Genomic DNA, 14,146 nt, shown 5'->3' on the forward strand with positions numbered 1-14,146 from the left:
CCTCAGTCTGGCGCACATTCAGTTTCCTTACCACACACTCCAGAAACCCAGTCTCTCTGACTTAGCAGCAGAAACTCCAGAGAAGTCTTCAGCCACACTGGTTCTCAACCAGAGCCAGACTCGCTTTGTCAACAGCCTGTGAGCAAGTCCCCATCACTATTCCTTTCTCAGCCTGCAGAGAATCCTCAAAGGCTGCCGACGGACAAAGGAGACTTAATGTCACCACTGACACAACACCTTCAAAGCCCTTCCTCCTGCCCACTTTCAAAGGCCACACATTCTAAGACCACAGCAGGGCCCAACGGCAACTTCTAAGGGAAGAGGCAGCAGGGGATGGAGCCCGGGCCAGCCCACACTGTTCAGGCATCGGCCCTTCTCTGTGGGGCCCTGGACCGGGGCAGGGATGTGAGCAGCAAGGCCGGGGCCTTCGGCAGGCAGAGCCCTTGGGGACTTTGAGGCCACTGGGAAGAGGCAAAGAGAGACGGGTTAAAACTCTCAGGGAGTGGCACCAGGCAAGAGCCACTCTTCAGAGACCACATGCCTGTCTCCATCCCACTTACCTGGTTACAGGTGTTAATGTCTACCCCATTCCGCAGGTAATCCAAAGCTTTGTCCAAGTTGCCTGATCTTGCTGCCCTGAGAAAGCTGGTAGCGGCATCGACCTGTGAGGAGAGACAGACGGAGGCTGTGAGTGTGTGCTGTGGGGCAGCCCCCCACTCCCACTCAAGCTCAGGGCTGCGAACAAGGGCTGAGGTCATGGCGGCAGCCTTGCACCCTCCAGCTGCGACACCCCGGTGCCCACCACAGTACCCCAGCGGAACGGATCCCAGAGCCCCGGCCAGACCACTCCGGGGCCTGCATTGTGAGGATGCCTTCGAACCCGGCCTCCTTTCAGTGTGGCACCTTTATGAGCAAACATTCCCGGCTGGGACCCAGGCGGCACCAGAGTTGAACGGGGGGCTCCATTCCGAAGCCAAATGCTCAGCACAGCCTGGTAATCGTACGGCTTTGATGTTTCCGAGGCCCTATGTCCTGACTAAGGAGCCCATATCACGTAGCCCCGGCCCCTGCGAGCCACAGATGCGGGGACCGCAGGAACCAAACCTGCCCTTTCCGCTGCTATTGTGTGGGTTTGCTTTCAACTAAACAGCACACAGATCTCACTGTGCACGAAGCCCCATTATCCGCACCTCACACATGTATTTACACACGCGCACATATGCATTTAATCCTCGTTGAAACCGCTCCAGGTACGTACTATTGTGGTGCGTACAGATGAGGGGCCAAGGCACAGAGAGCGGAAATGACTGTGCAGGGTCACCCAGCAGGTCAGCGGCACAGCCGGGACCCTGAAGCAGGCGGCCTGGCTCTGAACGCAGTGAGCTTAACCTCGCTGCTCAGCGCCCTCCGAATTCGAGCTCCAACTGCAGGTGCCCCTCCTCTGGAATGAGAGTAAAGCACTTGATTCCGTGGTTGTTGCTCAGCCACCTACACCGACCTCTCAAGATGCTGCCACCAGGAACATTTGTTTACATTAGAGATGAACGACAGCCAGGGACAGTGAGACGGGGACCATGAAAGTCAGCGAATGCAGACAGGCACAGTGGACAGCATGACTGGAAGGGGCGAGGGGGCTCAGAGCAGTTCCCCTGCGTGTCTCTGACAGTCCTGTGTCCTCAGGCACCTCTGCTCCTGTTTCTTTATCTGTAAGGAAGGAGGGAGAGGCCTTCCTCCGACCCTGGCTGTGACACTTAAAGGGAATAACATATATCATTATAATCATGTGCCCACGCAGGTGGAGTTTGACGGGTAAGAGTTGTCACATGACAGGCCACAGGTGAAGCATGAAAGCACTTCCACCCAAGGACACAGCGTAGCTCGTGGTTTCTCCTCCCCTTGGGGGCACTCTGTCTCCTTCCTTCATGCTCCCTCCCTAGAAAACATGTAATAATGGGTTGCATGGTGGACCCCAAGAGACATGTCTATACCCTAATCCCTGGAACCTTGAATGTCACTCATTTGGGACCAGACTTACTGCAGATGTAATTGAGTTATGTGTCTTGGGATGAGATCGCCCTAGATTAACTAGGTTGACCCTAAATCCAATGGTAGGTATCCTTATAAAAAATAACAGAGCCCTGCCCGGGTGGCTCAGTTGCTTGGGGCACTGTCCTGTACACCACAAGGTTGTGGGTTCGATTCCTGGTCAGGGCACATACTTGGGTTGTGGGTTCAATCCCTGGTTGGAGAGCATAGGGGGCCACCTGATTGATATTTCTCTCTCACATTGATATTCCTCTCTCTCGCTCTCAAATCAGTAAAAACATGTCCTCCGGTGAGGATTAAAAAGAGAAAGCAGCAGAGAAGATGCGCAGAGGAGAAGGCGATGTAAAGACGGAGGCAGAGACCAGAGAGAGCGGCCACAAGCCAAGGAAGCCGGCCACCAGCAGAGGCTGGAAGAGGCAAAGGACAGCGTCTTCCTGAGAGCCTCCCGAGGGAGCCCGCCCACACCTTGACCTCAGACATGTGGTCGAACATCGAGAGAACACACGCCTGTTGTTCTTGCCACTGAGTCTGTGGTGCTCTACCACAGCGGCCACAGGCAACTCACGCATGCTCATGACAAGCGTCCCTAGACATGGAAGACAAAATCTACAGCCAACAATCTCAGCATTCTACAGTCAAAACCCTGATCTCCCCCACAAAGCGGGGGTTCGTGCCTTTGCCAATTAAACAGTTCGTCTGGGGCAGACCAGCTTCCCCAGCCTTACAGACACCGCCTTCACAGCACAGCTGCCTGGCCCGCCCCACCCGCCCCCTCAGCCTCCACCTGCTCCAGAGGACCTGCTTCCTTTCTCTGCCTCCCCCTTCCCGGAAGCTCTGTCCTGCCTGTTCACGATGTAGCACATTTGGATTTCACTGCCCCAACATAGCAGAAGGAACCCTCTTCCCTCCCTGACCCCCCTGGCACCCCCCCTCTGCCTGCCTTGATTATTCCCAGGACCCTGAAGCCCTCTGCCATTCTGGCTTGCTAATTCCAATCTTCCCTTTCCTCATGGTGCGCTCAGCTTCTATCTCCTCTCTGATGTCGTCCTTGGATAGTCAATACTGACCATCTTGAAATCTAGAAATGGGAGCTTGATTTTTTATTTTTTAAATGTATTTTAAATATACCTTTCTCAAGTTTTTTACTTATGTACATCTTATCTCCCAACCAAACTGTTTGCTTTTGGGGACAGGGGCCAAATCTACCTATTTTGAGTCCTTCAAAGCATGAAGTATCTACTAGGCCAAGACTCCCTTAGACCAAAACACGGGGCACCTAACATCCCCAGGTTCCTCAGCAAGGCAACTGTGGTAGAGAAAATATTCCTGAAATGATGATCAATCTATTGGATTACCAGAAAAATCAGACTCAAGGTTTGTCCCTCAAAGAAATGTCTGTTTGTGCCCGCTGATTCCGAAATTCTGTCAACTATTGCATGTGTATATCCCACTATTAGGAAAAATACTATATTATTCCCCGAGAATGAAAGTGTTAGAGAGACATATCTGCCACACATCGCACCCACCAAACTACCTTCTGCAGCACAATGATAGGGTTTGAGATGAGAACCGGAGAACTATGGGTAAACAGTATCAATTAATGATACTGTTGACTATTCAAAGCCCTGAACCTAGGACGTGAAGGACAATACTGTCTTTATAACAGACAGACACGCAGATAGATAGAGGGTAAGGGAAGCCTGATCTAGACAAGGCTGAAGAGGGTTAAACAGTTTCTGCTGTTTGTGTGATATAATAATGAAATTATAATACTATAACCAGTCACTGGGCAAGTGTATTAACAACGTAATATCTTTCAATCCTCATCACAACCGGTGAGGTAGGTATATTTATTATCCCCATTTTAGAGGTAACAAAACTGAGGTCTAGAGAGGTTAGCAACTTGCCCACGTTCTGTAATTAGTTAACAGAACTATGCCTACGCCTTTCCACTGCCTTTGACCCCGAGGTTCATTCTCAGCGATTTCAAACCTGAGGGTGTCTAGACAACCCTGACAGATTGTAGGGCCTGGGGCAGGCCACATGTCTTTGCCAATCAAACAGTTAATCCGTGGCAGATCCCAGCTCTGACCTCTGAGCCCTATGTCAAGGCCAAGACAGGCCTCTAAAAAGGAACCATTTTATCCCATTCCTTTCCTTCACTGATAATAAAACTGATGGTAAAAATTAAATGACTGGCTACGGTCATCTAGACAGAAGTGAAGTTCCACGGCTAAGGCTTTTTCATTTTCTCTTTGATCTTCTCTAGGCATAGAGGAGTCAAGACGTAAGCAGGATCCTCAGGGTATCTTACAGGTGAATTGTAAATAGTGGTGTCCCTCTCATTGTGCATCACTCAGTTTAATTCTACAATATATTCACTGGGGCTCTGTCCATAACCCTGCTAGGGCAAAGTGAGAGAGAATAATAAATCCGAATATGGGTCCCTGTCCTCGTGATTTGAAAACAAAGTGACTCGGTTGCGAAGGGGTCACCTGTTCATGCATGCACCCATCGGTTCACTCTGCAGGCCCTCACTGAGCCCCACCTAGGTGCCAGGGGATATCTAAGCTCCAGGGCAAATGGCCCTCATTGGAATATGAAACCCATTTTCACCATCTTGCTCTTCAGAGTCCATGCTGCCCATCTATCTAATTCAATTACCTCCGATTCAATGACCTGTCCTAAGTGCAATTTCCTGATGATTCCAGGAACAGTCTGTATGATTCAATAGGGCCGAAAGAGAGGCAAAAGAATCCAATGTGTTTCTTTTAGAATATTTACCTGAGTAAATACTAACCTGGAAAACACCAGTGACAACAACAACAATAAAACACTGACCAGACTGTCTCTGGGCTGTGACTAATCGGAGAAGTGTCCCTGGCCCTCTTTGAGCCGAGCCCCCCCCCCGGCCCCCCCCCCACCCCCGGCCCCTGTCCCCTCTGAGGCAGGGCAACCTCAGAGAAGTCTCTCCACGAAAGGAGACTGGGGCCTAAAGGAGGCTGCTCCTTGGGTCCAGAAAACAAGCTACATGGCCCTAAATCCTGCATCACCACCGAGGGGGTGTCACCCTCTCTGAACCCCATCAAGGCTGCCCATTTGTGTCTTTGCCCCTTCCTCATCCTGGGCTCCATTTTAGTCGAATTTTACCTGTGAGAAAGTTGCTTGTGCCTGCATTTAGCGGAGGAGGGGTGTATACATGCCGTGTGCCCCCGTCCACAGCCCTACTGGTTAATCCGTGTGATTTCCCTGAACTTTCACACTAAAATAAGTTTGATAAAGCTCTTACTGTATTTTAAGCACTCTACTTAAATGAATTCATTTGGTCGCCCTAATAATCTCATGAGGCAAGTACTTTTATTGTCTCCTTTGCACAGATGAGGTAAATTCGTCATAATGAAATTAAGTAACTTGTCCAATGTCACACCACTAACACATGGCTTGGCCAGCATTTAAATCGAGGTAGCCTGCCCCCAGGGTCCTTCTCCTAACCCTGGTGCTGTACTGCCTCCTGGGCCAACCATTTCCTTCTAGTGCCCACAAGATTCTTCTCAGGTTCCGCTCTGGCTGAGAGGCTGTGCCCACTTCAGTCCTCACTTCAGGAGGAAGTAAGTGCAGGGGGAAAGAAGGAATGGAATTCCTCCTGGGACTCAAGTTGTCACTGGGGCTGCCCAGGAAAAGGGAGGTGAGCCCATGGTGACCTGAGACGCCGGACTATTATTAAACTTGCACTTCCTGAGTGGGGTGATATGAATATAGCAATGCAGAAGTTGCCGAGGGGGCTCCAGTGTCCTGGGGGGAGAGGCCGGAAGCAGGCTGCTAAATGTCAGCGGGCCCATATCACAGGAGCATTGAAAGCTTCGGAAACACAGAGGCCAGGCCAAGTCCAGTTTCAGGCGGAGTATGAGAACACCGGACCCCCTCACACCTTCGCTGGGGCTTGAGATGGCCCAAGTTTTCCCAGGACAAATCATGACTTATTTTTTCCAGGTCTTTCAGTGCAACATTCTTATCTCAAAAGATGAATGGAAACTGAGCTATTGTCGATTTCTGTAAGCAGCGATAAGGTGGTATCTCTGTCCCAAAGGATCTTGTTTGGGCAAGATGCCGCTCCTTTAACAAAGTCATTGCCAGAATCTCCAGGAAGAGAGTCTCGATCCTCTTCCTGCAGGTCCTGCAGCATGTCGGGAAGGCCAAGTACAGCAGGTAGCATTCCTGTACAGCAGCGTGTGGAGCTGTCTGCTAGGCTGTGGGCTGCCCTCCACCTCTGAGTGCTCCTCCAAACTCCATGCCTGGTGTCCCCCGGAGCTCAGGCAGGCCTCCCAGCTCCAGCCAGCTGGCACACCTGTGTGCCCTGCCTCTATCCCATTGACTACAGAGAAACAGAAGTGAATCCTGGGCCACAGTGTGTGTGTTTTCATTAGGTTTCTCTCCTTTTTCTTTCCAGAAGTTTTACACATTGTCTCCAAGCGCCCCAATCAGACTACCATTGGCAAAGATAAAATGAACAAATTAAAGGTGTCATTGAGAAACCTTGTGTAAGCAGGAGCCCTGGGTTCCGTTATCGCCCAACACAACTGTGAAGCCTTGGGGGAAACTGTCCATTCCTGGGCTCCTCCAGCATCTCCTTAGAGGTTGGGAGATGCAGTGATGAGAAGAGGCCAGAGTGCACCCTGATGTTGGGAAGACCTGGTGTGAATCCCTGCTCTGCCACTTGATGCTCTGCCTGGTACAAGTCCCCAGACCTCAATTTCCTCGTAGTTAAATGGGGGTACTGCACAGTTTGCTGGGGGTGCTGTGAGAATGACAAGGTACAGGGAAAGCACCAGGCTCCTGGGCATACAACAGGTCTGCCTTCCTCACCCCCATTCATTGCCCGCTACCTCTGGACCTCCGGGCCAGAGTGCCGTGGGCGAGGCGGTCCTTTCTCTGGCCAAGGCCAAGACCATGGCATCCCCGCTGGTCCAGCTGGGTCCCCGGGAGGGGCAGCTGCGAGGCCCCACAGCAGAATCCGCTCGGCGGGATTCTCCTCCCCTGGAAAGGGGGACTCGGCCTCAGCTAGGGCCCTGGGCCCCAGGCCCCTCTGGGAGCCTGTGCGGAGGCTCTGCGCTCCCGCGTGCGCTGCTCGCCCGGGCCGCCTCCAGGCACCAGCCCCTCCGCCGCGGCAGCCTCTGGGCCAAAGGAATTTTCCTCTGGATTCTGCTGGAAGCCTCGGCGGCTGCCGGAGCGCGTCCCCGCACCCTCCTGAAAGTTGGCTCCTGCCGAGCCCGCATCAAGGGGCCCCACGACCCGAAGCCCGCACGGCAGCCCCCAGCGCGCCGAGCTCCCTGGCCGGGCCGCGGGCCGCTCGTCACTCACCGCAGGGTCTGGACGGGACCTGCCCTGTCTCGCTGCCATCGTCCGGCGCCCGCGCTGCAATCCGAGCCCGGCTCCCTGCTCCCCCTCCCCCGTTATCTGCTCGGCGGCGCGGGGAGCGCCAGCAAGTTACGCGGCATCTGGCTAAAAATACAGGCTCCCTGCGCCGGGCTCCAGCTCCGGTGCGGACTCTGCGCCCGCCCGCCCTCCAGCCAGCCAGCCAGCCAGCCAGCCAGCCACTAATGGGATCTCTTCATTTTCTCTCCATTATTATGTCAGATGGGAAAGTTAATGGGAAGCGATCTCCGGAGGGAAGGCACCTGCTGCCAAGCCCAGAGGAGGGGGTGCGTCGAGGGTGCGGGTGGGGTGCCGCGAGCTGTGGGTGCCGGCCCTGGGCGGAGAGCCGGCGTCCTGCCGCTGCAGAAGAGAGGCGCACACGTCCAATGGAGGTGAGGAGCTCCAAGCTGCATGGCGCTCCCGCCGGCCTTCTGCCACAGGCTGCCCTAGTGAATGGGCCCTGGAGCCTGCACAGACTGCCACGGTGAGCTCAGCAAAGTCTATTTATCCCCCATAACCAATTTGCATGTTTTGGATTCTTACATCGTTTCCTGAGATCCCAGCTAATCAGCCTGTTCCAGATTCTGCCAGAGAGTGGAGCCGCGAAATGAAGCTGAGAGGCAGGACGCAGAACTGTTACTACCATCTCCTTCATCCCTCAAGTCCGCTGGTGTTAACGAAATACCACCCAGGGCTGGAGGAAGCTCCCCGTTTTCTGCTCTGGAACCATCCTCCCCTTTTCCTGAGTTCATTTCAGGGGCAGATGTCAAAAGGATGTCGGGGTTGGCCAAGTCTTTGGGGTCACAGCAGGAATTGTGGAGAGCAGGCTTAACCCTGAGTCATGAGAAATGGTCAAGAAAAGAAATGCCAGTGCCTAGGCCCCTAGTAATACTGCTTGTTCAAATCATGGCTGCTCTGTATTATGAGCCTGGTTCCATGCTCTTTTCAAATAGCAGTGTAGACACAACACCAAATACCATTCATTTTCCCACCCCTCCTGCCCTGACGCGTGGATAGAGCAGAGCTGCATGCTGGTGAGGAATTAACACATTGAGCACCTTACGTGATAGACATATTGCATTACCTCATTTATCCCTCACAGCACCCCATAAGGTAGGCAATGCTATGACAGTTGCATGGACAGAGAAATTGAATCCAGAGAGGTTAAGAGTTGGGGCCAGGGTCACTGATAAATAGAGGGTCCAACTGACTCAAAGCCCCTTGGGTAACAGCACTGCCAAGATTCCTAACAAATACGTGGTTAGGGCCAGGAAGAGAGAATGTGGAGGATGCTCCTGAAGGGTGGAAAAACAACTCTGAGAGTGTTTTTCAAAGTAAGGTGCCATTCCACAATTAGGAGGAAGTCCCAAATTAGTGGGGTAAATAAAGATCAGGAGAAAAGGTCTGGGTGTTGCCAAAAAAAGAGTGATCTGAAGTGTACAGTGCAACTAACCCCTCCCTAAGTGGGTGAAAAAACGAGTATTTAAAGACAGTCACATCAGAATTCTCCAGCCCCAAGAGCCTCAACCTCACCAGAGGATGAATTTCAGGACAGGCAGCCTCTGAAAGGTGGCTGGAAAGGCCCACACTGGTGTCCCAAGGGCAAGGTGTCTGGATGGAGGAAGCCACTGCAGCCCCTTCTCTCCCCACACACTCGTTTTTCATACAAAGGTCATGCTACAGGTCTCTTGCCCCGTGCCTCCTAAAACTGCCTCTCAGATCTGCTCAATCCTCTACACCAAGAGCTTCCATTAATAAATTATGGTTACTGTAACAGCCCTGATCATAGCTCAGTGGAATATCTCAAAGGATTCTAAAGCACTGTTCCAACATTAATATTTAGAGAGCGAGAAAACACCCTACTCAAATGGAAGATGAATAATGTGTACAATACTTTCAAAACACTGATATAATTGACTTGCTCAATGAACTGAAAGATAGACTGTTATTTTAACAGCTATACTGAAGCGTAGCTGACATAATATAAACCACATACTTAAATATATAATTTGGTAAGTTTGATATTACGTATGCCCCCATAAAACTACCACTACAGCCAAGATTATGAACCTCTAAAAGTTTCCTCCTTCCTGCCAGCTGATCCACATCCTAACACTTGGCATGGGCAGTTTTAATTTAGACATTCTAATAGATGTGTACTAGTGTTTAGTGTGGTTGTAATTGGCATTTCCCTAAGAACTAATGATGTTAAACATCTTTTCAGGGGCTAATGTATTTGTTTTTTTTTTGTTTGTTCTTTGGTGATGTATCTATTCAAAACTCTTGCTCATTTTTTTAATTGGGTTGTTTGTTTTACTATCATCGAGTTTTGAGAATATCTGTTTTAAAGATGAGATAAACTGAGATCTTGCAAGTAAAGTGAAATATTCCAAGTTACATAGCAAAAAATTCCCAGTCTAAAATTGGTACCCAGACCTTATAACTCATAAACCCAATGTTCTTTATACCATACAATGGTATGGGTTATATACAATCATGAAAGAAAAAAAAGAAGAGATAGTCATAGTGGGCCAGAAGCCGAATACAATCCATAGTACTATGAGAGTAATAGGAAAGATGCTAATGTATTACCAAAGGACTTGAATACTCGGGACTGCCAAGAATTATTTTTTTCCTGGTAAAGTCTTTTTAATTGTCTTAATTTTGCAAACTGTCAAGATGACAGTTTTAATTGTGCTTGCTTCATCTTTTAAAAATTTTTCACTTACAGTTGACATCCAATATTATTTTCTATTAGTTTCAGGTGTACAGTGGTTAGGCATTTATATACTTTATGAAGTGATCCCCTGATAAGTCTAGTACTTGGCATTATACATAGTTATTACAATAGCATAGCCTGTATTCCCTATGCTGTGCTTTAAGGAATTTTTGATGTTAGCCATGACTTTGTTAGGGTTAAGGCTTTGCAATTTAGACATGCAAAGGGTCAGGCAAGGCCCCAGAGGAGAAGAAAGAGAACAATTACAGACATGTTGCTCAGTAAGGTCTAAGCTTAAAGGAACTGAGATGACAGACACACATAAAGAACTGAAGGCAAACTCCTCCAACACTAGAGCTGGGCCCCCAGCATGGGGCTAACTGTATGGTGCCCTTTCCCAGGTATGGTAGCCTGGTCTCTGTGATTCAGTTACAAGCTTCTCACAGGCAGAGACAGCTTGGTTCAAACGTTCAGTATGCCCCCCTCCCCCGCCCCCCCCCCCCCCCCCCCCCACACACACACACACTTTCCCGCCTGCTCCCTGTTTGATTAACACAGTGCTGGGCAGTGGTGCCAAACAAAGGCTTGTTGACTGATGTTTGAAGATGACATACCCACCATTTCCATTAGTCAGAAGGAAACTGTAAGACATGAGGTTAAATTGATGTAGAGAAGATGTAGATTAGACAGAAAGAACTTACCACCTGTAAGGGATGTGACTTAATAAAATTTATTATTCAGAACTGAATTTTTGCTGGGGATCCTTCAGGACAGCAGAAAAAGATAACTCACCATTTGATGTGGTGTATAGAAGCACAGAATAAACAAATTAACTTGTAGGGGTCTCTTTGGGTTCTAGGGATTTAGAAAGATAAGCCATTATTCCCCTCCCATTAATTAACTGCCCCTCCTCTACCCTCGGTCCCTGCCGCACCCTTAGACAATAAATAATCATCCTGTCCCTTGCCTGTTCCTACTTTTCTTCATTTTTTATTGCAGGTATTTAGTGTGCCCAGGAGATTTGCCCACGAGCCAATGAAACTATAGCAAAGGAACAGACAGGGATTAGTGGGCTAAAGACAAACTAGGGTTTCTCAGTGAGGATGCCGGACCACTTGTCCTATACTACAGGTTCATGGCGTCCACAGGTTTTTTCCAACCTTGCTAAATATTTTACCAACTGTCTCCGCAATTGATAACCATAATGAAGTGCTGGAGGCTTCCTCTTTGGAGTTCTTAGTCCTCCAGAGCACACTAAGCTACATCAGGAATAGACAATGCCGGGAGAAAAAGGGAAGAAATTCACTGTGCAACTCGTAAAACCCATGGATAGAGCAGGAGCCTAGGACAGTTTGCAGCCCCCTACTGTGAATTCCCCTGTGAATCTTCAGTCTAACAGAAACTGGGAGAAGGCTTCTTTTTTTCCGCTCAAAATCCTGAAGCAAAGAATCCCAGGTGCATGGGATTCTCAGATAACGCTGCCTCCCAGGACGCTGTAGGGGAAGAGGGGCAGGCAGCTTCCGGTGGTGGCAAGCCTGGACACAGCTGGCTCCTGTCTAAAGAAACATCAGAGCTGAGATTCAGGGCGGACTCAGGATTCCAGAGAAGGCCTCCTGGCCCCTCACACCCTGGACAACAACCACTACTCTCCCCACAGTTCACTGGAGGACAGAGGTGGCCCTCCTGCTGCCCCTGCTTTACCCTCTGCAATCCACTCAGACTTGGAACCGACTTAAGAACAACAGCACTATTTGCTTTTCTGGGCAGGCAGCCTTGCATTACTCGAAGTTAGCGAGCCCACTGCCGTTGGGCTGCATGACTTGTGATAAGGGAAATACCTTTTCATTGATCTCCCCATGAGTAGGATGAAAATAACTTGGCCCACCTTTCCAGGGACTGTGAGAATGATGTAAAAATGCCTCACAACACTTGGGGCACAGAGTAGGTACTCAATAAATGACAGTGGACACTCTTTTTTCCTCCTTTGCCTCCCTTTTTTCTTTTCAACCAAAGCATTTGTCAAAGGTTAAGCCCTCCCCATCCCCACCCCCCAGATGTATGGGGTAGTACTGATCTTGTTTCTACCCCAGAAAATGAGGGCCTCCTCCCTGCTTAGCCAAGGTCAAACATCCATGTCTGAAAACAGGACCCCAAGAATCCCAGTGCTGTGCTGTGGCGACTGGACTCCTTGGGTTTATAACGCACCATTTTCAATTTCCGTTTTCACTGCAGTGCAAAACCAATTCTCTGGCTGCGTCTACAGCGGAAACCCTGCTCCTGAGCCTGAGGCAGACGGCTCCTCTGCTGCACGGTGCTCTGCTAACAAGTAGGGCTTGCTCCCCACCATTCTGTCCGCCCTGCCCCTCGCCCACAATGGGAGGGGCCCCAGCACCAAGCCGGCTCTGGGCACAGCTGATAAAGGGTGGGTCCCAGACACTCCACCCTTTACTGAGAAAGACAGGCTGGGTTATCGCCCTGCCCCCCGAGCCAGCCATCCACCGCCCCGGCATTTATGAACCATCAAGAACAGGGCTGCCGGGAAATGTTATTCCTCTTACAGGCCCACAGCCCCCTCGAACACCAGCGCCCTCCCAGGTACTTAGGGAGGGACTTTATAGAACATACACTCCAGCTGTAACACTGGGTGGACTAAGAAGTCTGGTCTGACTCCCTTCAGACCTTGTAGTTCCCTTTAAACCTTTTTAATTGTGAGAGAAGAAAGGCAGAGTGAAAAGGAGAATCTTGGTTGTTTTTCTGTCTAACATTGTGTAGTGAGCTCCCCGTGGCCAATCAGGGTGCCCCACCTCATGGGGCAAGGGATCCCAAGTGCGGGCTATTTAGGGAGGTGATCAAGAGTCGGGTGTCAGGTCCCACAGTGCTGGCACTGAGCTCCATCATGTTCCTTTTAAGAGGGTTGGCCAGCCTGGAGTCTATTTTTAAAGCCATGAAAAAGGTGTTACATGGATTCCAGAGAGGGCCAACATTAAACCTGAGATCCCTGCGGGGGAGGTGGGAGAGAGCGAAGCTAAATCTAGGATTTTCTCGGCACACACAAAGGGGTTCCCGTATTCTTGGGACCAGACATTGACTGTCCTCCCGAGGGATCTCTTTAGTTGCAGGCCCCTCCGACATGACCTCAGTGGAATTTGATTCCTCCCACGTCCTTGAGTTGGAAAAAAGTGTTGCCCTCTGGGTCAATTTTTCACTATTGAGATTTTGGGGTGCTTTTTAATTATATCTCTCCTCTCCCTCTCTTCTGGTTTTCAAATCACATGCTCTGGACCACCTCCCCTCCCTCGCTGTACCCCCAACACTGCAGAATCCATAGCCAAGACTTTGTCAATGGGAGGAGCCGAGCAAGGCCTGAGCTCCCAGTGGTCTCTGTGCCCAGAATCCTGTCCCTGTGCTGGATGAAGGGTGGAGAATGGCAGGTCAGCAGAGGACAGGATTATCTCCCGATAGTGAGAAGCAAACAGGCATCCAAACGCCACTGTTTCTGATCAAATAACCAGATGAAGAGAACAGAATGTTTTATGTACAATAACAAATTTCAGCTTCAGTATCCATTTCTGGTTTTGGATAAGAAACAGAACTAGATTTCCTAAAGAGCTAAATGCCTTGAGAACAAGCAAATGCTTTTTGCCGAGCAGTTCTGGACCACCCAGGACTACCGGGGCAGGGAGCACAGCAAGAGATGAGGTGTCTTCTCTGTCGCTCATCCGGGGATCCCATGCCCAGCACAACAGGAGCCCTCTCTACGTGTCTCTTGAGTTGGAGAAGAGGATGCTGCTCCCCCAGGCAATCAAACAGGAGCTTCAGCCAGGCTTAGTCAAAACAACACACGTGAGCGTTAGCACCATGCTGACCACACACCAGAGGCTCAATAAATGTCAGTGGAACTGGAATCCGAAGGAATCCAATCAATCCCGATTTGAAAATGAATCACATCAGGGGGGAAAAAACAACAGT

The 14,146-nt window shown here is 50.2% G+C and overlaps 1 protein-coding gene across 13 annotated transcripts in view; it reads right to left on the reverse strand.

The window, feature by feature from the left end:
• Positions 1-14,146, reverse strand: part of ANK1 (ankyrin 1) — a 138,251-nt gene that overhangs the window by 101,045 nt on the left and 23,060 nt on the right. For all 13 annotated transcript variants that reach the window (XM_036250576.1, XM_036250573.1, XM_036250571.1 and 10 more), the window contains one exon: positions 561-662. In XM_036250576.1, the coding sequence (XP_036106469.1) occupies positions 561-662 (102 nt within the window). Of the gene's footprint in view, positions 1-560; positions 663-14,146 lie in introns of those variants that run through there.

The sequence above is a fragment of the Molossus molossus genome, unplaced genomic scaffold (assembly GCF_014108415.1).
Source record: "Molossus molossus isolate mMolMol1 unplaced genomic scaffold, mMolMol1.p scaffold_m16_p_9, whole genome shotgun sequence".
Taxonomy (NCBI): Eukaryota; Metazoa; Chordata; class Mammalia; order Chiroptera; family Molossidae; genus Molossus; species Molossus molossus.